Raw genomic sequence first — 27,146 nt, forward strand, 5'->3', positions numbered from 1 at the left:
GAAGATATTCTTTTAAGTAAGGTCCTAACAGTAAGACAGCACAAAAAGTAAAACTAAGCCAAATAAAAGCAAACATAAACAAGCAAAACCAAGTAAGAACTTTATTAAAACTTATCACGTTTTACTGATTGCTTAACATCAATTCACATATTAAACAGAAAACCAAACAGAAGATAGAGTCTTTAAAGGGAAAACCACAATTTCAAAAAACAGACCTATGCTGAAAACTCATGCCAGTGTAACTTACAATAAACAGGGGAGTGAAGCATAGATGCCTACGTAGCTAGTGACTGTAAGACAGAGTGAGACTTCCTCGTGCTTAATTTACTGCTACTGTATATTTTATGGGGAGATGCTTACAAAGCAATAATGATGGCTCTGTCTGTATGCAATAGTTCTTTGCTAGAGAGATCTAGGAAGAATGTTTAAGTATTTTTACTATTTACTTTTTTATTTTAAAGAAAACAAAAGTGCAGAATCGGTGAAGGAATAGAAACTGGATTGCCTCTCTGGAGCAATAGGGAAACAGATTTTTAGCACCTACTACAGATTGTTAATCAATTTCTCATATTGCAATCTTTGCTGTTGCTATGACAGAACATAGGCTATATATTAATCCATACTGAAATCCCCAAACTTACTACGTACTAGCTTTCCACTGACATGTTTCAGTGCTCTTAATGCTTCAAGTTCATTAACTGCAATGTTTCTTTCTGAAAGTGCAGACCAGTTTCATTTTCCATTAAGATGTATTTTGTGATATTGAAATAATGCATAAAATTAATGTTTAAATATTAATAATATTACTAAAGGCTAAAATCCTAGCTGTATCTTTTATAGATTCTAAAGATGCTAATAAAAACACATTGTTTTTTAAAACACAATATTGAGCATCAGAAAAATATCTGCATGCCCTCTTATAATAAAAAAAGTCTAGATGTTTCTTTTACACAGTATATTCCACTTCCTCTGTAAGCCACCAAAAAGATCAGGATCTAGCAAAGCCCATATCTGAACTGTCCAAAGTTAGTTATCCAGCTGGCAGAGCAATGCAACACCTCGCTTGATCCAGTGTTGTACTGGTTTATCCGTGTTAAGCATCAAAGCAATGACGAAGTTAGCAGAATATCCAGTAGTAGATAAACTCCTTTACGCTCACTTGTCTTGTAGAGTAGGCAAATATACGCATTAGATTTCCTTATTTCTGATTTTACAGGTTAAAAAAACACAAAATAAAGAATTACATTTAGGAGATCTATTGACAGAAACATAGCCTGCATACAAATATTAAATATTTACAGGAATACATAAAAGCTAACTAAAAATGCAAAATTGTTTTTTAAGTAATCAAATAAAATTATCTGGCTTTTTTCCTGTGTTTTCTTGAGTGGTTTCTTTTTAAATTCAACTAAGTTAACCACAACTTGTTTTCAAGGTTCTGTGCTTTTTTGTGATTCTACCAGCACTTTAAAATCTGAACAGTTACATAGTTAAAGCATTGCTCATACACAAGCTTCTAACAGCTCCAGAAGAACTAGTTCCAGCAGCCACCGAACCTAATTGCAATTCAAGGCTCCCTGAGACCCAAGGACAAAACTCTGCAGGAATTCTTTGCATGCCTAGACTGTTTACATGCAACTTGTGCGAAGTCTAAGATCATTCATGTCTGACCAGATTCATCCAACCTCAAGAAAAAGCACAGGCAGAAAAAGTGAAAACTTTGTAAGACTACCTATTAGCTAATAACATCTGAGTACAACAGCTGCAGTAGAAAGTACTTCTGAAGTGAATAAATAAAACCATGTATTTACTGCTTCTGATCAAAGAAAACAAGAGTGATGGGAAATATCTTACTGGCATGACAGACAGCTAGCATACCAACTAAAAATAACCTGAGCAAACCTCACTAAATCATGTGAGCTAAAACACTTAGTCTCTGTAAGTCTGTTAAAAGTTCTCTTCCACTTGAGCCAGGAATTCAAGCACCATGTGCTTTCCCACCCAAAGTAACTTCTGGTTGAAAAGCAGATAGGGCAGCACCTAAACATAGTTATAAAAATTTAATTTAACTAGTCCTTTTGTCTAAGGGAAAAATGCAAGCATCTATGGGGAGAGCGACTGGCTCAGATGTTGCTCAGAAGAGATGTGACTGAGTCAAGCTGTCAAGCTCAACTTCTGATGTAAAAGTCATAGGTCAGATGCACATGGTTTCTCTGCATGTTTGGGTACTCTGGTGAGGGTAGGAGCACTGACCTGAAAAAAAGTAATTCACTGTTGCAATTTCTTATTGAATAGCTCAGGCTTCAGAGAAATTATACTCACTTGGCTTTATCCAAATGACTGGCATTGAATCAAAGAGCAAATTGGGATTAGCTAACATTCCTGTGGTGAGAGGAAGCAACAAAGTAATTATTTGTGGTTTGGTGTTAAATTACAGGTGGGTTTGGAGTGTGCTTTTTGGTTGTTGCTTGCTGTCCTGGGTTCAGCAGTAGCAGTCATTTTTCTCCTTAGTAGCTGGTGCAGTGCTGTGTTTTGACTTTTGGCCTGGGAACAGCGCTGATAACACTGATGTTTTTGGTTGCTGCTCAGTAATGTTTACTCTGACCAAGGACTTTCTGAGTCTCATGCTCTGCCAGGGAGGAGGGGAAGCCGGAAGGAAGCAGAGACAGGACACCTGACCCAAACTAGCCAAAGAGGCATTTCATACCACAGCACATCATGCCCACTATATAAACTGGGGGCAGTTACGTGGAAGGGAGATCACTGCTCAGACGCGCTGGGTATCTGTCGGCGGGTGGTGAGTGGTTGTATTCTCTTCCCTTGTTATTTCCCTTATTATTAATATTGGTGGTACCAGCACTGGTTTGTGTTATACCCTAGTTACTGGACTGTTCTTATCTCAACCTGTGGGAGTTACATTCTTTCGATTCTTCTCCCCATCCCTCTGGGAGCAGGGAGAAGAAGGGGAGGGTGGGAATGAGAGAGGGGCTGCATGGTTCTGAGTTACCTGCAGGGCTTAAACCATGACACTTGCTTTTTATTAAAATATCTGATTACTTTCAATTCTAGGTTTTTTCCATGATCCCTGTATATTCAACATATAAAACATTTCTTTGTATTTTATACTAAATGTTAATCAGACCTGTTGCGTGCGATCCAGTTGTGAGTATTCTTTGAACTCTACCTTAGAACACGTCAGCTTTTTGAAGTCCATTACCACTTTCTCATGTTCCTATATTAGTTCTTGCTCTTCTTTATATTTAAACTTTTCAATGAGCTGCAAAACAATTGTTTTTTTTTAAATGGTACAAAAGCAACACAAAAGTGATTTTAAGTCCTTTCAATAATTAACATACATGGTACTATCTAAATTAAATACTTAGCACAGACAGACAGAAAATAAACAATCCAGATAATTTATTATTATCACAACAGTTGAAATTATTACCGGAGTTGCTTTCTAAACATCACATTTAAGTGTGTGCAACCCCTATATGTTAGCATGGGACCCTCAACTCAGCAATCGTGGCTTCCTGCCACAGTCAGACAAAAGATAGGAAAGTATTACAGGAAAAACAAAACAAAACACACAAAAAAACCCACCACAAAGAAACAAACAAACAAACAAACAAAAGAAAAAAGATAGATTCTCATCTTGTTAATTCTTAAACATTTTATGAGACATTATTAAAATTACTCTAAATTCCTATAAAGAGGCAAGAGCCTTGAGTCAAGCGTAAGGCGTGACTTAACTGTATCACAGCCAGACAGAATGAATGCTAGTGAAACGAATACAGAGAAGCGGAAGAAAAGAGAATAATCTACAGTCACACAGAGAAAACCAGATAATGGGTATTCTCTATTAATGATAGCTACCTCAAAAACACAATTCCTACTGTTCTTTTATTGACAGAACAAAATTTCATTTTAACTAAATGACTTCCTGTCCAGAGCACTAACTCTTATGCTTTATTATGGCAATTGCATTTTCAATACTAGTCAACTGCAGTGTAGCAAATTTTCACCTTCCTATGAATTACCTAGTACTGACAATAAACAAATAAAGGTAATAGTAAGACCTGCTGAAGGTTTTAAGAAATTACTCCACAGAAAGCACTCTGTTGATAAAAAAAATCTGGAAATACGTTATTTATGCATGTCTAAGTTAGTATGAGTCATGTTACATGTGTTACATTTAGCCTGCTGAGGAAATTAACATCTCAAGTAGTGTGAAAAGTCTAACAAGATAAAATATACCGTAAACTAAGAAAATGCTCTTACATAATCATGCTCATCAAAAATAGGCCCAATCCTCTTTGGCCATAATTGAACTGTTGCATTCAGTGCAATGTCTTCAGGATCAAATAAAAAATTGTCTAAGTAGTAAAGCAGCCGCTGGGAGCACTTCTGTGAAAAGAGATTTCACAAAACTTTCAGTCTCATACATCTGTTAGAATATAGGGTAGGACAATATAATCTAAAAAGATAAAACATAAGTCTACATTTCATAGACTTTTCAGAATTCAGAGCCATTTCAGCCAACCAAATACTAATATTCAAAATACATATTTAAAAAATATTAAAATCCCTTCCCCATTTGTAAGCTTGTTTCTCTAAATATGACTCCTGTGGCCTGTAAATCTAGGTGCAAAAATCCTAATATTATTAAAAAAGTAAACCCCATAAATTCTTCAGAATAAACATGCTATATTTACAGACCTATTACCATAACAGAAAATTTGATACATCTCATCACAACTTATAGCAAAGAGCTTCTTATCCAATATTGGTTTTGGCTGACCCACACCTTACAAAGTTCTGTTTTCCGAGCACACACAAAGTACTACTGCTAATGAACCATCATCTATATTCTGTTCAAAAAGTAAATTGCTTCTTGTGTAGTCAGTTATGACTGCTTTTACACATAATATTGTTTTACACTTGTGTGTTACGTTTTCACAAACCCCTTTTTAAACAGCTGTGAAGTAAGTCTCCAGGTACAAACAATAATCTGAGTGGTTTACAATCTGCTATGATTTATTAAAAGCTGCATTTCCTCACCAACATACAGAACACTTGGGTGTGGGGAGTAAGAAGGAAAGGCATATGGCAAAGAATGAGCTGGACTTTGGTCTGATGTAACACTGAGGATACAGTTCAGCCATATCTGCAGCATGATCAGACAAAAGTCTGCACTCCAGAATGAATTCTGTAGTTGTAGAGGCCAGAATCTTTGGTAAAAGATTAAAAATTAAGAGTAATTTACCTTGATCCTTAACAAGAGGTCCTTAATATCTTTGTCTTTGACTTTCTTTATGTAAGCTTCTGTTTTCACCATTTCTTCTCTTGTCCCAGGAACTTTTAATGCACATTCCTTAATGGCTTCAAATTCCCTGCATATCCTATAGATTTATTTTACACAAATACCAAAATTGTAAGGTTTGCGTTTGACTGGCTTGAAGCTCAACTTTAATGGAATTAAAAGTTCAAACTACTTCTTTAACACCCCACACACCAACTCCATTACTTTATGAAACAAAATAGGGAATATGACCAAGCAGTCTAGAAAAATACTGTTTCTTAACTTGCAACAATTGATTTGTTCGGATTCTGGAGTCTTGTTTTTCAATCAATATTTCAATTACTATTGGTAAGGATATGAACCTAACTACAGTATCACTGGCATACACACAAACACTTTCATAATAAATATTTTGCCATTTTGGTAATATGGAATCACTATAAAATTTGACTATAGCTGTTCATTTTAACCAAAACTTAATATGACTTCACTTACAATTTAATCCATACCTGCAAAGTAATGTCCTGTTTACTTAATGTAATATCCTTTCTATGCTAAGGTCACCTGCCTAGTGGGTGAAGGGAAGGCAGTGGATGTAGTTTTTTCTGCACTTTAGTAAGGCTTTTGGTTCTGTCCTTCACAGCATCCTCTGGACGAGCTGTCCAGCTGTGGGGTGAGTGGATTCACAGTGCACTGGATGAACTGGCTGAAGCATAAAGTGTTGTAGTAAATGGGGATTCATCTGGCCAGCAACTGGTCATCAGTGCTGTTCTCAGGGCTCAGTTCTAGGGACAGCTCTTCTTCACACATTTATCAACAATATGAATGCAGGAGTTGAATGTATCATTATGAAGTTTGCTGATGATACCAAACTGGGAGGTGATGTTTACTCCCTTTTAGGGATGGGATGCCTTGCAGAGGGATCTAGATAGACTGGAGCATTGGGCTATGACTAATGGGGTCAAACAAGTCAAAGTGACGGATTCTCCTCCTAGGATGGAGTAATGCCAGGCACAAGCATAAACTGGGGGGGGAGTGGCTGGAAAGCAGCCCTGCAGAAAGGGATCCAAGGGTGCTGGTGGGCTGCAGGCTCAGTATGAGTCAGGAGTGGGCCCAGGAAGCCAGGAAGACAAACCTCATCCTGGGGTGCATTACACACAGCTTAACCATCCAGTCAAAAGAGGGAAATATCCCGTATTCAGTGCTGGTGCAGTTTCACCTGGAGTATTGTGAGCAGTTCTGGGCTCCACAATTTAAGCAGCGTATTCAGGTATTTAAATGTGTCCAGAGGAGGGCAGCAAAGCTAGTGAAGAGCTGGAAGGCATCTCCTGTGAGGAGCAACTAAGGACTTGGGTCTTCTCTAGCTTGTGGAAAAGGAGGCTGAGGGGCAACCACATTGCTCTCCATAGGTTCCCAAGTAAGGGAAGTGAGAAGCAAGGTGTTGATCTCTTCTGTCTGGTAACCAGTGATAGGACACGTGGGAATGGTTCAAAGCTGTACCAGGGGAGTTTAGACTGGACATTAGGAAATATTTCGTTACTGAGAAGGTGGTAAACACTGGAACAACCTTCCCAGAGAGCTTGTTCGATGCCCCAAACCTGTCAGTGTTTTAAGAGGCAGCCGGACAATGGTCTCAATGACATGCTTAAACTATTGGGCAACCCTGAACTGGTTAAGCAGTTGGACTAGATGATTGTTGTAGGTCCCTTCAAACTGAAATAAGTCTATACTATTCTGTTCTATTCTAATCAATCAATGTTATTACCTACCATTATCTATGGAAATCTAGTGGTATCTATCATGTAATAAAATAATCTAGCTAGTCTTTTCTTTGACAGTGTAATAATACTGTTTTTCACACTTAAAAAGCCAGAGTGGTAATGAATCCCTTTGATCATTTGGCGCCTCTGTTATCCAAGTCTATTAGTAAATTCCCCTACTAGTTTTTGAGTCTAAGACAGAAGAAAAAAAATACATCAGCTGGTGCAACTTGCACTAGATGATCAGTTTCCCAAGAGTCTTCATTAAACAGGAGTATGGTATATTTGCAATTCTTCTACATGCATCTACTATGCATTTAACACATATAACATTCACAAGCAGAAAATTCTACTTACATTTTGTTTTCCTCTCTGTAATTTGCAACTATTCTGTCCATTAGCACTTTTGCAAAGGCGTTTGTGCTACTCGCCAAACCTTGCTTTAAATCCTCAGAATTCAAATAGACCATAGGAAAATAAGCCACCTCAGGTAAACTCAAGATTTCCTTCTTGTGGGTGAAGAATTCATCTATTAACTTCAGAAAAACATTAGATTTTACACTTCAGAGCTGTTCTTTAAATACTTGGCTGCATGAGTCAGTATTATTACTGGAGAAAATATTTTTTTTTCTATTTACCACAGATTTTTAGGAGAAAAAACACTTAATGTTGTAGATTTGTAGGCAGTCAACATAATTTTTAGCTAAAGGTTAAGCACCCCTTGTCCTCTGTTTCCTTTTTATTATTGCTCTATGTACAGTAAAAATTAAAGATAAATGTAGCATTAAAACTTACAGCAGTGTATTCATCAAAACTGTGTTCTTCTGCTTCAAATCTTTCTACCCGTGCCTGTGCAGTTCCATCTACAAGCCAGCCATACTTTTCAACTACAATTCAATTAGATTGGATTAACACTATTATAACACATACACTGTCCTGTAAATTATTTATTATAAAGAAGTAACACAGTTATTTAAACAATCTTCTAACACTCACCATATTTTTCAAAATGTTTCTTTGGACCTTCTAAGTTGTCTCTGATACGCTTTTTCAGTATAGATGTGGCCCATTCTAAGACATGCTTAGGAAGCTCAGTGTCCAGAGTTGCAGTGTCTCCCATTAGCCAAGAATGTACCGTCTGGATGTTCTAATACAAGTGCAAGATTTAATTATTTAGATTTTTAAAAGCAATACCAGGATATATATAGTTTAAGTTGCAATCTGCAGAAGACATTGAAAAATATAAGACCCTAATTGTTACCAAGGTTAGGTGCTTCACTCACACCTAGAATGACTTTCACCAATTCAAAGAGTTTAACAGGAAACACATGAAACAGACAAAAAAAATAATTACCCAGGGTTACAGATTGTCCTATGTGCCAACACATACAACTAAATGCAAAACACTTCTCTCAAAGTATCATCATGTATGATTAAAGGCCAGTACTTAGTTCACAGAGATATAGCCCCCAGAAAGGCTGTCCTCCCCAGAGCCACAGGTTGGTCTCAAGACATAAATCTTTACATACTGTATGTATTAGTTGTTGAGATTTGAGCTTTTTCTTTTTCTTAGAAAGAAAAGGAATATCAACTCTAATTTTCTCTGGGAATCTTAATCATTAATGCAAATTTATTGTAAATCATCACACATATAACTAAGGCGCTAATTGTATTTCTATGCAAAAGGTTAGTTCTTAGCAAGTATACACAGCATGACTACTTAATTTTCCATGTTCAAAATAAATATCTAAATAAATAAGAAGATGTGGTTACTTGTACTTAAAGCACTCTCTGAATAAGAAAACAAAAGGTTTATTTTCTACCTAGTTTTCTTTCCTGAGGAGGTTTTTAGTCTGAATTTCTTTAAAGAACAGGAAGACATTCCATTTGTGGACATGCAGTTTTGCAGATTAAATCTGCAGACTAAAACTATCAGTAGCAGGTACGTCAATTCTTTATGGACAAGGAATACAGAAATGAGTTTCAGAGCTGCCTGGAGTTCTACCGGGCATCAAGATTCATGATGTGACCTGCTGAATGCTCATGGGAAATAAATACCTCAAGTTGCATTCTGCTTCCTATTACCATGGTAGTCAGAGTTCCAAATTACTTATATTTGCATGCACTGAGCAAACTCACAGTTACATATTTAAAGATAAAAGCACACCTGGAGCGTCTGTCCTATGCGATTTGCTATAAACAGAATTCCTTCTTCTAGGTCTTGCAAGCTTGGATAAAACTCCATTTTCTGGTCATCAAGAGTCAATTCCATCTTAAACAAAGGTGGGCCATTTCTGTCTTCAGGATCAAAAAGTTTCACGTAAGCTTCAACTGTTCTTGTCAATAAGTCTTTCACCTAGGTTGTAACATATATCACCTGTTAGTTAAAAGAAGAGAAACCCCATCCCACTTGCCTTCATTCAGTAAATCAGAATTTCCATCCATTTTACAACTTACACCCTGACTAATGGGTAACTTCAGGACCATGAATTTTTCTAAGGCCATCAGTGGGTACTAGTCCCAATCCCTAAAGGATGTAAACTAATGAACAAGTACACAAACATTTCAGTAAAGCCCATGCATTTATTTTTGCTACAAAAGTCAGTCTAACACATGCTCTAAGTATAAATGAAATATCTGGAATTTCTGATTTTCCTCTGATTTTTTTTAAATATGTCAATGATTTGATTAAACTATTGTTCCATTATTTTTCCACAAAGTAAATAAAGGTTTAATACCCAAAATACTGCCTTCTTGAACTGCTGAGCGTATTTCCACTGGTTATTATATTCTTACGTGGAACAATGTGAACAACAGATGCTCTAACTGGAAGTTAAAGGATTTTTAATTTTCAGTAAACTGAGAACTTTGAAAACCAATTGACTCAGTCTGAATTCAATTTTTTTTCCTGTGAATGTTCTTTATTATTATTAGGAAATAAACCAATTGGAAATCCACAAAACAACAACAAAAATATAACTGACAGACACTTCATGTAACTTCCACCTTCCACAATCAGGGAGGAAAAAGGAAAAATTAACTCAGCACTTCAGGATCATTTTCCACAGAAAAAGAAATGCATTGGAAATGTTGCAGAACTATACCCACTTACATACATGTGGCAGAGCCAGACTTCAGCCTGCTTGTGTAAGTAAGTTTGCTTTCAGGGGAGAGAGACCAGGTTTTGTTCATTTTGCTACTATATTACATGCAACTGTAGTGCCAAAATCAGTGATAGGAAGGGGCCTAAGAACATAGATACTTTCTTCAATAAGCGAATTACATTCTATTTGGTAAAATGAAGTCATTTTTTGCATCTAAAAAGCTAGAAGAAACAGAAGTAGACAAGATCATGTATTTATTTTAAATGAGGGAAGTTAAAAATATGTAACACTTTGAATACTTTACTGGATCATATGCAAACAGATGGCTAACAATGATTAAACAGGTCCTGTATCATATCTTATGCTGACTCATTAAATGCACTGACCTAAACTTCATATTAGGTTTATCACAGAGAAGAAAGATTTTTACCTGATTAGACATAAGAACATCCACACAGTTATAAAAAGAGTCAAGCTGATCCAACTTTACACTATTCAGTGCCTCATTATGAGTAAAGAGATTGATAACTCTTTGATACCATGTCACCAGTATTTTCTCTTCTGCTTTAGAACAGCTTAGAGAGACATCAGTCTTTAAACATTTACAGTCAATTGGCTCTTTCAGTCTAGAAAAGAAAGTTACACCAACCTTACAAACACAATTTTAAAACCCATGGAGTAAAGAAACAGTCATTTATACTGTATTAGAAAACCCTACTTTTTTAGCAGAAAGCACAGTGAGAATCTAAGCATCACTTCTGTAGACTTAAATGAGGAAAAATACCACAAATCCCAGGAAATAACGAACAGTTACCAGGAAAAATAAGAAGGAAGAAGATATGGAGAATTATCTTTTTGAAAATGATGAAAAGTTCCAAAATTAAAAATAAAATTCATCTGATCAAAACTGGCAAGAAACCTGATCTTTAGCACAGAATTCCCTACTCAAGTCAGTTTTTCGAATGCTACTTCAACCAGACTTCTATAGTGATCATGGCATTAAAATTAAAACAATAATAAGGAGACCTTTACAGAATGCAGGGACTGGCAGAATGAAGAACTACCTGCTGTAGGAGAAAATCAGGTATGAAACCATTTAAGGAACCTGAAGGTGCACAAGCCATTGGATCTAATGAGATGCATCCGCAGGTCCTGAGGGAACTGGCAGGTGAAGCAGCTAAGCTACTATCCATCAGTTTGAGAAGTTATGACAGTGAGGTTCTCACAGAATGGAAAACTGGAAATAATAGCCCCTATTTTTAAAAAGGAAAAATAGGAAGACCCAGGGAACTATAGGCCAGTAAGTCTGACCTTGATGCCTGGCAAAATCATGGAACAGATCCTTCTAGAAACTATACTAAGGTACATGGACAATAAGGAAATGATTGGTAACAGCCAACATGGCTTCAATAATGGCAAATCATGCCTGACAATTTGATGGCCTTCTACAAAGCAGTTACAGCAATGGCAGATAAGGGAAAAGCAACTGACATCATATGCTTTTCACGGGTCCAGGTAGATGATACTGTCCCACACTATATCCTTGTCTCTAAATTGGAGAGGCATAAATTGGATGGAGGGACAACTGGTGGATAAGGAATTGTCTGGATGGTTGCATTAAAAGAGTTTTGGTCAACGGCTCCATGTGCAAGAGGAGATCAGTGATGAGTGGTGTCCCTTGGGAGTCAGTACTGGGACTGGTGTTGTTTTACATCTTTGCTGGCAACATAGACAGTGGGATTGAGTACACCCTCAGCAAGTTACTAGCTTCAAAATCCTATATGGGTTAATAACTCACCAAAACAGACTTTACCTGAGGCTTGAGAAATCCACTAGAAGAAAGTCAAAGAATGCTGCATATCCAAAATCCAGTAGCGATTTCATTGTGGGGTGGAGAATATGCAGCTTGGAAAGGATTTTACTCTTTGCTCGGGTAAAACTCTTATGCCATGGACTAGAAAAATCCAGGCCTCTGAAAAAGAAAAAAAAAAGCACAAAACCAAAACCACAACCAGATAACCAAAACAAACAAACAGAAGTGAAGAGTTCAAACAATATGTGAGTAAAACATATAGAAAGTAGCATTAAAAAGCTTATTCCCTAACTTGAATAGTTATTTAAGTGCCATACACATATCCTCAATGTGATGCAGTGGAAGCCACAAAAACACTCTGATTGACAATGTTTTACATTCTACAGTATTTTGAGATCACCCGCTCTTTCAATGTAAACTTCTAACTTTACCAACTGCTAACAGGAAGTATTTATCATCATTATTTAGATGGCACGCATTCTGATGCTTCACCAAACAGTGGCATTCAGATAATTATATTTTGTCTACTGAATTCCTCCTCTATTTGGACAGAGCATAATAGCCTTTTCTTCAGTCTCAAGGGTTCACCTCATAACAGCAAAGGCATATGAAACCTTGCTGTTAGATGCAGTTTTAGCATGTTTAAGTACTGTACAATGCTGCTGTCTGCCAGTGAACAGTCCCATACACACACACTTTATTGCAGGGATGGCTGCAATATGACTTGAGCATGGGCACTCAGAGCCAGAAGTCTCAATTGCAGTCACTACCGCTACCCTATGTAACAACAGTAACAAAACCCTGTCAGTGCTGAAACTTTGTAAAACAGTCAGATATAAGATGTTTGAATGCAGACAGAAAAGAATGTCTCATTAAGGGACTCCAGAGTGAATACTGTGCCATAACATAATATTGTGTGTTAATGCAGCTCAACAAGAATTTCACTCATGCAACAGAGAGCATTTTGCCAGTGGGTCAATTTGATATCTTAATCCACTCACACAGGTAATGAAGGCAAAGGTGCCTCCTCTTCATCTTCAAGTCCTTTTATGTCTGGTTTAATAAGAACACTTCGCACTAGGGAAAAAAATTATACGAACATTAGAAGAAAATTAAGCTGTATTCAATAGGTGCTGCTTTTCCTCAGTTGTTGACCAGTTGTACTCCAGGTTGAACCAAGCACCCAGTAGGATGGAAAGGTAACTGTAACATCCAAGTCTTCAGAACATATAAGGTAACTCAAAAATCACAGCTTCTGCTAAATATCTGTTCAGATTCAGATGGCTTAATTCCAGTGTTGTCCCCCATTCTCAAAAGTTTTCAAACAGACCAGTGTTTAAATGAAGTACTTGAGTAATTTCTTCACCAAGAGGAAGGTCACTGGGACAGGCTCCCCATGAAAGCGGTCACAACACCAAGCCTGGCAGAGTTCAAGAAGCATCTGGACACTGCTCTTAGTCATATGGTTTAGTTTTAGGTAGTCCTGTGAGGAGCAGGGATTAGGACTCAATGATTCTTAAGAGTCCCAACTTGAGACATTCTATGATTCTAAGTTTCAATTTTGTTTAATATAATGACAGTTGGGTACCATAATTACCCCACTGATGACAATCTGAAGAAGTTAATTCCATGTTAAATTGTGATTTTTTTTAATCTGCACTTTTAAAAAGATCAGCCATCTACCAAAATATTGTGAAAATTTGACTCTATTTCAGATACCATAAATGTGAATTAAAGACATTAATACATGATTTCAAGGGAATACACATTCAAAATTCCAGTTAGCAACTCTAGAAAAAGGTTTTAAAATCAAAATTAGTTGTATGAGCAATATCTGAAACCAGCCACTTATCTTTGCAGCTTTCTAGTGCAAGCTTCCTCATACATAGAAAGCAGCATTAATATAGCAATATTAGCACTCTGCAGTTTCTGGTACTTACCCATAAATCTTCTCATGCTCTTTTCATAATCCTCCACTATCTCCACTAGAAGCTTTTCAACTAACAGCTTTCTGTCTTTGCCTTCCATAAGTGACTGTGGCACCAATGTGAGCATGGACATGAGCCACTGGTGCTGAATGGGAATGATGGGATTGCTTAGCACACACTTCTTCAGAAAGAGATAGTTTTCCTGGAAGGACAGTATTGTAAGAGGCCTAATAACTGGCTATGTAAATATTTTTGCATTAAGCCTGACAATGGGGTTTCTTTTTATTTACCATTTCTTATACTTAAGGGGAGGTGACATAATCGCATCATTCAGTACTCACTGACTAGTACCCTAAAAGTTACTCTATGGTTGGTAAAATGGCCTCCCTGCCTCAATGCTTAAATATAAACTATAGTAGGTTTTAGTACAGCATTTTCCTTAGTTCTCTGATGAAGCTTATGACTGACAAGAAACAGTTCAAAGTTACTCTTACTGCTCTTTGGACAAAACTTTATCTGGCAAAAAGCACACACAAACAGAGTTGGGTATTCTTTTTGGCCAAAGGAATAGATGCTTATGCTTCTGGGTGGTAGTTTTCTTATAAAACAAAACATAACAAAACATAATAAAACCTAACATCAGCTAGGAAAAAAAGATACAACCATTTCAGTGCTAATCTGAGTTTAAAGTGGCTCTCAGAGATCAAGTCTTATTTTAAAAGCTATACACAAATTTCAGGATCTGTAGGTGTTCTTCAAATCGGGTGGACAATGTCAAAGACTAAGTTTTCTACAGGTACTGTCTACGACCCCAGTGGAACTAAAAAAATCCTGAAGCCTGTTAGGATTTTTTCTAAGTAATGATCTTGAACTCCACGATTTTAGATCCAAACTTCAATTACTAACAGGCACACTTTCTGTAAGGCAAAAATACTTTCCTTCTACAGGACTGTAAGACAAGATTCCTATTTTGCTTCCTATTCCATTTTTCCCCAACAAGACTATTGAAAAAGCACTTCCTGTTTAACCAACATTAACTGCACATAACACACAAACCCTTCTGAATAGAGAACATTCATTCTTCTACTCTAAAAAAGACGAAGAAAGAATTTAACTCACCATCTGTTGTTTTAGCTCACTGTTCATCTGTATAAAAAGGAACAGAAAATCCTTATGTATTAAGAACACAAAAACAAAAAAGATTAGAAATATACAATTTAACAACTATTATTCTTAAACAAAGACTTATTCTGTAGATATACAGGTATCAGTTTCAACAGGACTGCCTGAGCACATAAATACATTTAGAAATTACTAAGGATTGAGATAAATATCTTTAAGTAAGTACTAAGAAGTAAGAGCCATAAATGCTCGAATAACAAAGAACAGGCAACAGTTAAAATATTACAGAAATACTTTCTCACAGTGGAAGGCAGTTCTGGGATAGGAGGTACAGGTTCTCTGTTGCATTTTTCTTCCATGGACACGTGATAGGCTTTTAAAGCTCGATCAATTCTGAAGTAAAACAGAGAGTCAGATGTGCAGAAAAACTACAAATAATATATTAAAAACATGCTATAATTTTAATTGATGCAACCTATTTTTTCATTTACCAGCTCTTTGAGCCCTAAGAGGTAAGGCTGCCTTTGCATACTCTGTCTGCTCTTATATAAACACACACATTTATCTTGAGCATAATCACAATATATACATGCCTTGATTCACCTCATCCAATTGCTCCTGTTAAGATTATATTTTACTTCTCCCCAAACAACTACAACAGGTCTTGTCCAACTGTGCTAGGGGGGGAAGGGGGAAGTAAGAAAAGAGTGCAGAACAAAACTCCCAAAGGTATTGATTTTAAGACCAGCTTTCTTTTACTGCCTCTGGTTATAAACTGCTAAGTAACTATCACAAAACTTTAAATGGTTAATGGTGGCACATCCTGCTGACCTTGTGCATTAAAATGTTTCAGGTCATTCTTTTGGGATACACATACCTTTACATCTCTTGCCAGGATTTCAGCCTTATCTCAATATAACACAACTGAAAAGTCCCAAGCAGAAGTCAGACTACCAACTTCAAGTATACACTCAAATCACTACTTCAGAAGACCTTATTTAAAAGACAGTTCACTGTACAAAAATGTAATTGAATCAGCATCCCAGCAGAATATTCACTGTTTGTCGGCACTTTACTGTACAGCAAGTCATGACTACAACATAGCTGATATCTTCAGCATAATGAACATTTGCATTCTACAAACTGCACTCTGCTTCTGCAGGTATCATTGAAAGGTCAGAATTTACTTTCCAAGAGCTAAAATTAAAAGACTTCTTGTTTGTTAGATTTGTATTATAACAGCCTTTAAACTATTAAAAGAAAGCAAACACCTTTCTCTGTTTTTAATTTATATATATATTAACTGCTCTCTATAACTGAGTGTTGCTACCAGCATTTATATCTCTTCCCTGATCAATTCTTTTCAGACTTCAGTCCCACAACTTAATCTTACACGTCTGCCTAGCTCCAGTGAAGCAAACAATTATGGACACATAAATATATCTTCCAACAAAAAACAACCCGTAATACTTGGCCATGTAAAAGTTTAGCCACTGAAGTGGAGTATCAATTGTGTATCAATTAGTTAAGTAACTGGTTAACTGGTTACCATCACCAAAACCAGTCACAGCAAATGGAATCACTAACCATCCACACCAACAAAAATAAAAGCATTGAAGTAAGTTTTTCAAATAGGTTAAATTAAGACTTACACATGTAGATCTTTTAATTTTCATTTCTTCTTCAGAAGACCAAAAGATTTTTTCTGTGTTTTTTAATCCTATCAAATACCATTAGATCTCCTTCCCTTTTTAAACCATTACATTAAAATGCAAGCTGTTATATATTTCATAGTACTACTATAAACCATGCAACCTTAGCCCACATAATCCTCTCACACTTATGCGAAGATTATCAACATGTCTTACTTTTTCAGTAAGTTCCTGAGAGTAATCTAGGTATCTCAGGAATAAAGTTCTATCAAAATAATAAAACCAAACCAAACCCCTGCTTTTCTATCAGGCCTAACAAGTACGTGAAAGCAGCCTTTTCCTGTTGTCTTTCCTCCTTTCCAAATGAAAATCTGGAAAGACAATTTAATGTGAATTTACCAAGATGGCAGTTGGGCTCCTCTGGCAGTGACACAGGTCACTAAGTTCAGTGGCAAATGCATTAAGATAGCGATAGTGCCAACAAAGATGTTAGAAGTAGACCCACATTTGGATCATTCATACAAAAACAAGCAAGTAATCCAGGCATTGATTCTCTTTGAAAAAGGTTTACATAAAGAGAATGGATTTTTTTTCAGATTATCATAAACAACATTCAGAATGTGAAGGTCACTTTCTGCTCACAACTCACCCCAACATACATCTCAAGCAGATTTTGGGTGCTGTAAAAGAAAAATCATCGGAGATTGCATCAAATGATCTTCTATTAATGATTTTAGATGAAGAGTGATCAGCACTGCAATAGTGATAACAAAAACCTCTAAAATTAACAAACACCATTATTCCTCAGATGTCAAATGTGCTGTTTCTTTCATTTGAATTTCGGTATTTCTTGAATTACATCAAACTCACAGCAACTGATTAAGCCTCTTTTGCTGCTCTTTGCCTCTTCGGTATGTCAGTAGTTCATTCTGTGATGGTGACATATAAGATGTGGATGATGAAGGTAGAACAATAGGAGTAAGCAAAGTTCTCAAAGTCTTACGAGGATGTGCTCCATCTGAGTGCAACATCTAAAACGGTAAGAAAACTAATATTGTAGAATACAGTTAATCCTGTCCAGAAAGCAGTTTAACAGATGCATGTATGAAGTTGAATATACATAAGATGTAAAATCAGGTAAACTCACCAATTTCTACATCCTAAGAAAGTTTAGCTTTCAGAAAACAGAAAAACTCTGTATATGCTATGTATATTAAAAGTCAACAACAGTAGAAAATGATGGTGCTGTTCTATTAACTCGAGATTAACATGTTGCATCAAAATAAGGTTCTATCACAAATCTCTTCAACTGCTAATCTACCAGCTGTGCATAGTACAGAAGACACCAGAATAGCAGCTTGTTAATTCCTCCCCACTGGCAAACTGCACAGAACTAGCACTGATGTAGGCACATTTCCTTTTCTGATGGGGCCCAGCTGTTCCTGTGGCTTCAGCAAGTGACTATCTACTCCCTTTTTGCCTGGTCACCAAAAAAAACAGTTACTGCCTCATTAACTCCACGATGCTAGGTAATGTGAACAAATACAGAAACAAAGGCAGAGCAGGGCACCATTTCATTTCAATTGCCTGTCTGGAAACCAGAGTTCCCAGAACAAGTGCCTCTGCAAATACCAAGATGCTTGACAGTACTTTAAGCTACAGCACGTCTGGGCTTTCTAGGTAACATTCACTTACAGTATGTCAATGTGTGCATCTTCTTCAGAACTAAGGCTGAATTCAGCAAAGACTAAACTGAGATTAATAAAATGAAAGAGGCAAGCAAGGTGCTAACATGGCTGAGGGTGTATGGCTAAATCTTGTATTGTTGGTGCAGATTCCGATTGAAAAGGCAGCTTGTAATTTGGTGGAATGGATATGGGATTCCAGCTAAGTAGATGGAAGTTTTGATTATGACCACATCTGTGGTGTAACTGGGCTCTGCAAAAGCAAAGCGGAAACAGGTATGGGCTTGAACTAAGAATCTTAGTCTGGGGGTAGGATAAATACGTGGAGCAGATAATTGGATAACCACAGTTAATTATAGTGAGCAATTAAAGTTTGATAATCACCTCGTATAAATACATAAACATAGGGGGAAGATGGGGAAGAGAATGAAGATAAAAACTTAGTGTGTGACATAACCTCATCATTCAGTACTCACTGACTAGTACCCTAAAAGTTACTCTATGGTTGGTAAAATGGCCTCCCTGCCTCAATGCTTAAATATAAAATATAGCAGGTTTTAGTACAGCATTTTTCTTAGTTCTCTGATGAAGCTTATGACTGACAAGAAACAGTTCAAAGTTACTCTTATTGCTCTTTGCACAAAACTATCTGGCAAAAAGCACACACAGAGTTGGGTATTTTTTGGCCAAACGAATAGATGTTTATAAGAAAACTGTCACTCAGAAGCATAAAACAAAACATAACAAAACATAATAAAACCTAACATCAGCTAGGAAAAAAAGATACAACCATTTCAGTGCTAATCTGAGTTTAAAGTGGCTCTCAGGGATCAAGTCTTATTTTAAAAGCTATACACAAATTTCAGGATCTGTAGGTGTTCTTCAAATCAGGTGGACAATGTCAAAGACTAAGTTTTCTACAGGTACTGACTCCAGTGGAACAAAAAAAAACCCTGAAGCCTGTTAGGATTTTTTCTAAGTAATGATCTTGAACTCCAGGATTTTAGATCCAAACTCCAATTACTAACAGGCACACTTTCTGTAAGGCAAAAATACTTTCCTTCTACTGGACTGCAAGATGAGATTCCTATTTTGCTTCCTATTCCATTTTACCCCAACAAGACTATTGAAAAAGCACTTCCTGTTTAACCAACATTAATTGCACATAACACACAAACCCTTCTGAATAGAGAACATTCATTCTTCTACTCTAAAAAAGCAGAAGAAAGAATTTAACTCACCATCTGTTGTTTTAGCTCACTGTTCATCTGTATAAAAAGGAACAGAAAATCCTTATGTATTAAGAGCACACAAACAAAAAAGATTAGAAATATACAATTTAACAAATCTTATTCTTAAACAAAGACTTATTCTGTAGATATACAGGTATCAGTTTCAACAGGACTGCCTGAGCACATAAATACATTTAGAAATTACTAAGGATTGAGATAAATATCTTTAAGTAAGTACTAAGAAGTAAGAGCCATAAATGCTCGAATAACAAAGAACAGGCAACAGTTAAAACATTACAGAAATACTTTCTCACAGTGGAAGGCAGTTCTGGGATAGGAGGTACAGGTTCTCTGTTGCGTTTTTCTTCCATGGACACGTGATAGGCTTTTAAAGCTCGATCAATTCTGAAGTAAAACAGAGAGTCAGATGTGCAGAAAAACTACAAATAATATATTAAAAGAAAACCCACTATTATTTTAATTGAAGCAACCTGTTTTTTTTCATTTACCAGCTCTTTTTCATTTCTATAAATACAGAAAAATGGGGGGAAGATGGGGAAGAGAAGGAAAATAAAAACTTAGTGTGTGACTGGGCTCAGGTTCACTAAAAAGACTGTCCTTCCATGGCATCTCAAGTGGCCAAGTATGGCTATCCCAAAAGCTTGACAGCAGGGTTACCCTGGAAACACGATGCACCAACTGACAACTGTATTTCAACAGATTCTCACAAAGGAGGAGAAAGCTAAAGACACTTCCTATATTAGCAGCATGTCCTAGAAATGAATTAAAACAGGCGGTGGTGGAGGTATCAGAATAAATAAAGCTCAGCCAAAGGGAGACGAGGCCCTACCACATTGTCCTAGATCTCCCTCAGCCCAGCAGAGCCTGGGTGTGTGGAGGGAAGAGCAGCGGCAGCCCCTGCCATCGCCCCACTGCCCGCCCCCCTGAATTGCCTCACCTCCAGTCACCTCAAGTCCCGTCACCTCACCTCTTGTCACCTCAACTCCCGTCACCTCACCTCCCGTCACCTCACCTCTTGTCACCTCACCTCACCTCCCATCACCTCACCTCCTGTCACCTCACCTCCCGTCACCTCACCTCCTGTCACCTCACGTCACCTCACCTCCTGTCACCTCACGTCACCTCACCTCACCTCCGGTCACCTCACCTCACCTCCCGTCACCTCACCTCACCTCCCATCACCTCACCTCCCATCACCTCACCTCACCTCACCTCCTGTCACCTCACCTCCCGTCACCTCACCTCTTGTCACCTCACCTCACCTCCCATCACCTCACCTCCTGTCACCTCACCTCCCATCACCTCACCTCCTGTCACCTCACGTCACCTCACCTCCTGTCACCTCACGTCACCTCACCTCACCTCCTGTCACCTCACCTCCCGTCACCTCACCTCACCTATCCCGGTGCCGCGGTCCCAGGTGACCGCCAGGCACAATGGCGGCGCGCAGCCGGCTCGGGACAACAACGCGGTTGCCAAGCAGCGGAGGGCGGGCATGCGCGGTGGGTGGGGCATGCGCGGTGGGTGTGCGGGAGCCGCCCGCCCCTCAAGCCCCAGCGCCATGGCTGCGGCTGTGGTGTTTGTGCTGCTGCGCTCTGTGCAGAACCAGACACTGATGAACTCTTGTGATGAGGAAAAGAGAACAGCGGAGACTGTTTAGTCTGCCACGGGGCTTGCTACAACCCAAGGAAATCAGGGAGCGTCCTTGCTCCAGCGTTCGGCCTCCACAAAGATACAAACTTTGCTCCAGAGGGCAGCGCGAACGCCTAAGGAGTTAAAACACTATCACGCAACGGACAGCGGCTGCTGAGCTTCTGGTAAGCTGCTACTTTCTAAGGAATCCCGGAGACTGACTATCCACTTGCCCACATTTGACTAAGGGACCCGAAAATCCTCATTTTGTACCTGCGTGGCAGTGCCCACAGGCAGAGGCTGCAGGAACAGCTGGAGAGAATTTCAGGTGCGGTTTCGGGAGCACTGGGCACCTTCCTCACACATTCTCACAACACAGACTGTTCAGTGTGAAGTTTCAAACCAGTCACGAAATATCTTCTCACAGACGACAAACCCAACCCCTTTGACACCAAGGGATTTACGCAGAAGCCGTTTGCACTAAGTTACTTGGGAGATCAATCTCCCTTCCCCGCAGCCGCTTACCGGGGGGGTGACGGCTTTCCTGAGGGGACAGACCCCGCAGTTCATCCCAGCGGCCTCACCTACACGGTGCAGGAGGGTCACCTGCTGAGAACAGGGCCAAGCACTCACACACCGGCAAGCGGGACTGCCCCTATCCCTGCAGCGGGGCCGCCCCTTCAGTCAGGCACCGCCCTCCGGAGGCGGAGCAGGCCGCGCACTTCTGCCTTCCGGCCGGTGCGCGCAGTGCCGGTGCGGAGCACCGTCCCGCCCCGCTCCCCGTTTCCGGTCGGTGCACGCAGTGCCGGTGGGGAGCACCGCCTCCCGTTTCCGGTCGGTGCACGTAGTGCCGGTGGGGAGCACCGCCCCTCCGGCTCCCCGTTTCCGGCCGGTGCACGCACTGCCGCTGGGGAGCACCGCCTCCCGTTTCCGGTCGGTACACGCAGTGCCGGTGCATAGCACCGCCTCCCGTTTCCGGCCGCCCATCGCGGAAGCCGCGGCTCCATGTGGCGCTGGCTGTGCTCCGCCCTCGGCCGGCTCCGCACGCCGCCCGCCATGGAGCGGGCCGTGGTGCGCTGTGTGCCGTCCGAGCCCAAGCTGACCCTGCGGCTCGTGCTGCCCGACGGCAGCGCCAGGCACATGCAGCGGGACAAGGCCGAGCCCCTGGGCCGGGCGCTCGCCCGCATCGCCGCCAACACCGCCAAGGGTAACGCCAAGGCGGCGAAGAAGAGCAAGAAGGCTCGGGCGGCGGCTGCCCCGGCCGAGGAGGCACCGGAGGAGGCCCCGGCCGTGCGGCTGTTCTCCTGCGATGGGGAGGTGGTGGCCGCGGAGGTGCCCAACGCGGTGGCCTGGCAGGACGGTGCCGTGCTGCACATCGGGGACGCGCGGTACCGAGTGGAGCGCAACCGGCCCACGCTCACCGAGCTCCGGCTGCCGCGCTCGCTGCTCGCAGGCTTCCCCGTGTGCCCCAAGGTGAGCACCGAGTTCGCGGAGCCGCAGCACTGCCTCTTCCGCTGGTACCGCGAGCAGCGGCCCGCGGCTGACGGGGAGGGGGCGGCCGGTGATGGCACGGACTGGGTAGAGACGGCGGTCGCCGAGCGTGTGTTCATCCCCTCCAACGCGCTGGTGGGGCTGCGGCTGAAGCTGCAGTGCACGCCCGGGGACGGGGCGCAGCGCTACGGGCCGGCCCGCGAGGTGGAGAGCAGCGGCCCCGTCGAGGCTGGTCCTGGCGCCTGCATCTTCGACTCCCGGCACGTCTACACCAGGAAGGTGTGCGGAGAGGGCTCCGTCCGCACCGTCACCTACAACATCCTGGCCGACATCTACGCCCAGACGGAGTACTCCCGCACCGTGCTCTACCCGTACTGCGCCCCGTACGCCCTGGAGCTCGACTACCGGCAGAACCTGCTCAAGAAGGAGCTGGCTGGATACAGTGCCGACCTCATCTGCTTGCAAGAAGTGGATAAATCCGTCTTCGTGGACAGCTTGGCTCCAGCTCTGGATGCTTTTGGGCTCGAAGGGCTGTTCAAGATTAAGGAGAAGCAACATGAAGGCCTGGCCACGTTCTACCGTAGGGACAAGTTCAGCCTCCTTAGCCAGCATGACATAGCTTTCAGTGAAGCCCTGCTCTCAGACCCAGTGCACAAGGAGTTGTGTGATAAGCTGGCCAAGTACCCCTTGGTGCAGGAGAAGGTGCTGCAGAGATCATCTGTACTGCAGGTACCAGCTTTTTACATGCATTCTTTCTTCCTCCTACTGCTTCCAGGCAGGTGCAGCCAAGTTAGGTTTGCCGAGTGTCAGATCAAGAAGGGAGGTGAGGGAGAAACACTGTTAAACATAAATAGAACAGTGGTATATTCTGTGTTAGCTAGATACAGCAGAAGAGCAACCTAGGACCAAGAACAAAACATTGAGTCTTTACTGAACTGGATACATGGCATTACCAAAATTTGGTAAAAAAAGGCAGAACTGTTCACTTTCAGATGAAGACAGCAACTGAGATTCTGGACCACGATTTGAGCCCATGTTGGTGGTATTAGCTGCCAAGTTTTCATTACTTACTCTCCTATGTCAGCATATATATTTCATAAAACTTAAACTTTATACGTAAGTTCTAAATGAGATTCAGTTAATTCAGCTTGCTTTAATAGTGCCATTTGTGACAACAGAGAGAGAAATAAGGTTGGACAGGTTTGTGAGCTGCTTGATTCCAGAGGGTCTGCCAGCAGAGCTATTGTGTAAGTAAACACAAACGTGTAAGCTACAGGTCTGTGTCAGGGATTTCAGAAACACTCATAGGTAAAAGCTTCCTATTCGTGGGCTGAGCAGAAGTAACAAGCTTTCCTTGATAACTAAAGTGGCCTGTAAATTTATGTCCAGTTTAACTGTGCAGTACTACAGTTTGCTTGCTAAAACCAGAGGTGGGAGAATAGAAAATAAAAGTCAAGAATGCTACAGCGTTAGGAACATCTTCTGAAAAAAAAAATATGGAATGGATAGAAGCAAAAAATAAGGCCAAACCAGACACTTTTGGGCAAAACATTTGTCAAATACCTGGATGTTCTGGCTGATACCCAGACTTTACATAGAAAATAAATAGACTCAACTTAGGAGCCATATTATTCAGTAGTTACAAGTATCAGATTCTTTGAACTGGATTGTCACAAAGACATAAGATAACTATTGCATTTGTAAAAAATATGTAACGTATCTAGTTAAGCCCTACCAATAATTGCTTTTTCTCTTGAAGGTTTCAGTTCTTCAGGCCACAAGTGATCCTTCCAGGAAGATTTGTGTAGCTAATACTCACCTATACTGGCACCCAAAAGGTAATTTTGCCATCTTCCTGCATGTAGGATAACTGGGCTTGTAAAGGTCTCTGTCCTTCCCAGGGAGATTTCCCCCCAGGCTTTTTAGCTATAACCTTTTCTTCTGGAGCTGATTGTTTCCTGCTTTGCTTCTTATCTAGACGAATCAAAGCCAGGATGCTAGGTCTGTTTATTTTCCTTAGAGCAAGATTGTTCTCATCTCCCTGGGAGTCAGTAGAATACAGCTGAGAGCAAGACAAGTTGTGTTACCCACAATGCACCCAAAGAGTAGACCATAAAACATAGCTGGTGTCGTGTGTGCTCATGGCTTCCCAGAGCTATTGTACCTGAGGTAGCTTATCTTTGCTTATTGCCAAAAGAGCAACCAGATTGGGCTATGGAAGCTTTTAGAAGAGATTCTCCTCTTTTAGATTTCGTTTTCTTGTGGTTGTGTTTTTGGGGAATATTATTAGGATGGTTGCCATGGCCTGGAAAGCTGCTGGAATATGGTGCTGAATGTTCAAAGTTCATGCATGTGCAAGCTTAAATTAAAACATTGTCTGCCTCTCCAAAACCTTCATAGTCATAAACTTCAAAAGCTTCCATATGAAAACCATTCTAAAATGTGCACAGAAAATTTAAATGAGGTCACTGTTTTGGAGCCATGCATGATATGAGCAATGTAGGAAAGCTGTCCTCTGCTTCAGTGATGTATTTAAAGTAATACGTTTTTATGTTCTCAGGTGGGCACATCCGTCTTGTCCAAATTGCTGTAGCCTTGTCTCACATCAAGCATGTAGCATGTGACTTGTATCCAAGTATACCAGTCATATTCTGTGGAGATTTTAATAGTACACCATCGTCTGGAACTTACAGTTTTATTAACAGTGGTAGCATCGCCGAAGATCATGAAGACTGGGTTTCAAATGGTGAAGAAGAAAAGTGCAATATGCCTCTAAGCCATCCTTTCAAACTGCTAAGTGCTTGTGGAGAACCTGCTTACACAAACTATGTTGGTGGGTTTCATGGATGTCTGGACTACATTTTCATTGACAGGAATTCTCTAGAGGTTGAACAGGTCATTCCGTTGCCAAGCCATGAAGAAGTAACAACCCATCAGGCTTTGCCAAGTGTTTCACATCCTTCTGATCATATAGCACTAATATGTGACTTGAAATGGAAGTAAAAGTGTATGGTGCTTTTGGTGGTTTTAAAGCTGGGGAACTGAGGCTGCATCCTGGCTTGATGCTACTAAAAGGAAATTCAGATGATCACTGAGAAGTTCCTGTGTTTAATGGTTTTGCTGAATATTATCAGACTGTTCAGAATATTTGCATGACAACATTTTCCTTTCCCTTTTTATATGCTAATAGCAAAAATATGTTTAAAATGGGGTTTTGAAAACTGGATTATCATACACATTTGTACTTGCGTTTTTAAAGGATTAAGAATTATTTTGTAAAAAAAAGATACATAAACCTGACATAAGAGTGTCCAAACTCAACCCTGCTTAATTCAGAACCAAAGGCAGAACATGAAAATAAAAGGATTTGGTTGCTTTAGTCTCGTTGTAATTTACTGTCATGAGAAGACAGTTTTTGAAAGCTAAGTTCAGAAATTCTTTCACTTATCATAACTTGTAGCCCAATTTTCTGTTAAGTGGCATGAACAAGGTACACGCACCTGCTACCTTCTGGAAAACTGTGCTTTAAATTACCCGTGAGTAGGCTTTCTGTCTACAATCAACCATGTTACATTCAAGGTTATAGCTGATTTGGAAGTGTTGTGCTTACCCACTTCATGTTGGGTAGTGAGGGTAACTAGCACATGGTAAAATTGGACTGCTTCTCCTTTGAACATCTGTTCCTTCTGTTGTTTACAATCATTGGCAGTGTAAGAAATGCTAAATCTTAGGACAGCCAACTCTGGATGGGTGGGAAGTCTTAATATCATCAACAAGCAGGGGCGAGATACAGAACAGCTGATGCAGTGCATTAGCTGTATGTGCCTAAGTCTTTAAAATTACTTGCAAATCTTTACCACAATTCTGTTTTGTTGCTCTGTTGCATACAGAGGTGGCCTGAATTTTTAGTAGGGTTTGTATTTGCATTTTTTTCCTTCTAGAAGGAGTGTGGTCTTCTGTATTCTGCAGGAGGTAACTTGGATGTGGGACAGGTATTTTACACATACCTTCACTGAATGTGCTGGAAGAGTTAACTATTTAACCAGCTTCTTTCCCTGCATCCATTAGTCCATATGGAAAAAACAATTTCAAAACCATTTCACAGGATCTCCCTCCTTCACTGAATAAAGTTCCCTTTTCAATTGTGTGTGTTGTCAATTGATTCTTTTCCTAGTTACTGGTGTCACTCATGGCAAAACAAGTCCATCCAGGTTGACAAAACCTATGTACCCTATCTTTGCACAACTATTCACCTCCACTGTGTTCTGGGTGCTGTAGGGCATGTCTGGGATTCACTAAACTGTTTATATACTACTAAAACTAAGCAGTTGTGTTTCCATGGAGTATTGCTGAGAGTCATTGGTCCTGTCTCTTGCCATAGTACCTGCTATACTGTGAAGGGTG

General features: G+C 40.1%; 2 protein-coding genes across 7 annotated transcripts; one reads left to right on the plus strand and one right to left on the minus strand.

Annotated features, from left to right (window-relative positions):
- Positions 1 to 89: 89 nt before the first annotated feature.
- On the minus strand, positions 90 to 21,883 carry DNAH12 (dynein axonemal heavy chain 12). Of its 6 annotated transcripts, XR_004550044.1 has the most exons (19): positions 21,525 to 21,883; positions 19,913 to 20,003; positions 19,608 to 19,634; positions 17,552 to 17,712; positions 15,332 to 15,422; positions 15,027 to 15,053; positions 13,920 to 14,109; positions 12,981 to 13,056; positions 11,980 to 12,138; positions 10,597 to 10,792; positions 9,230 to 9,418; positions 8,059 to 8,209; positions 7,858 to 7,949; positions 7,420 to 7,598; positions 5,267 to 5,402; positions 4,282 to 4,407; positions 3,185 to 3,277; positions 2,323 to 2,382; positions 90 to 1,204 (listed from the first exon to the last, which is right to left on the minus strand). XR_004550044.1 is itself a non-coding variant. In XM_034066519.1 (18 exons), the coding sequence occupies exons 2-17, from the start codon at positions 19,967 to 19,969 to the stop codon at positions 3,233 to 3,235; spliced, it is 1,902 nt and encodes a 633-aa protein (XP_033922410.1). In that variant the 5' UTR covers positions 19,970 to 20,003; positions 21,525 to 21,883; the 3' UTR covers positions 90 to 1,204; positions 3,185 to 3,232. The 6 variants fall into 6 exon arrangements, 3 of the variants coding, with proteins under 3 accessions (XP_033922410.1, XP_033922411.1, XP_030901969.2); XR_004550043.1 differs by lacking the exon at positions 2,323 to 2,382 and having other exon boundaries at positions 3,143 to 3,277; XM_034066519.1 differs by lacking the exon at positions 2,323 to 2,382.
- Positions 21,884 to 22,242: 359 nt separating this feature from the next.
- On the plus strand, positions 22,243 to 26,888 carry PDE12 (phosphodiesterase 12). Its single transcript, XM_031046106.2, has 3 exons — positions 22,243 to 23,471; positions 24,502 to 24,580; positions 25,303 to 26,888. The coding sequence occupies exons 1-3, from the start codon at positions 22,257 to 22,259 to the stop codon at positions 25,743 to 25,745; spliced, it is 1,737 nt and encodes a 578-aa protein (XP_030901966.2). The 5' UTR covers positions 22,243 to 22,256; the 3' UTR covers positions 25,746 to 26,888.
- Positions 26,889 to 27,146: the final 258 nt, after the last annotated feature.

Source organism: Melopsittacus undulatus, chromosome 9 (assembly GCF_012275295.1).
Source record: "Melopsittacus undulatus isolate bMelUnd1 chromosome 9, bMelUnd1.mat.Z, whole genome shotgun sequence".
In the NCBI taxonomy this organism is placed as follows: domain Eukaryota; kingdom Metazoa; phylum Chordata; class Aves; order Psittaciformes; family Psittaculidae; genus Melopsittacus; species Melopsittacus undulatus.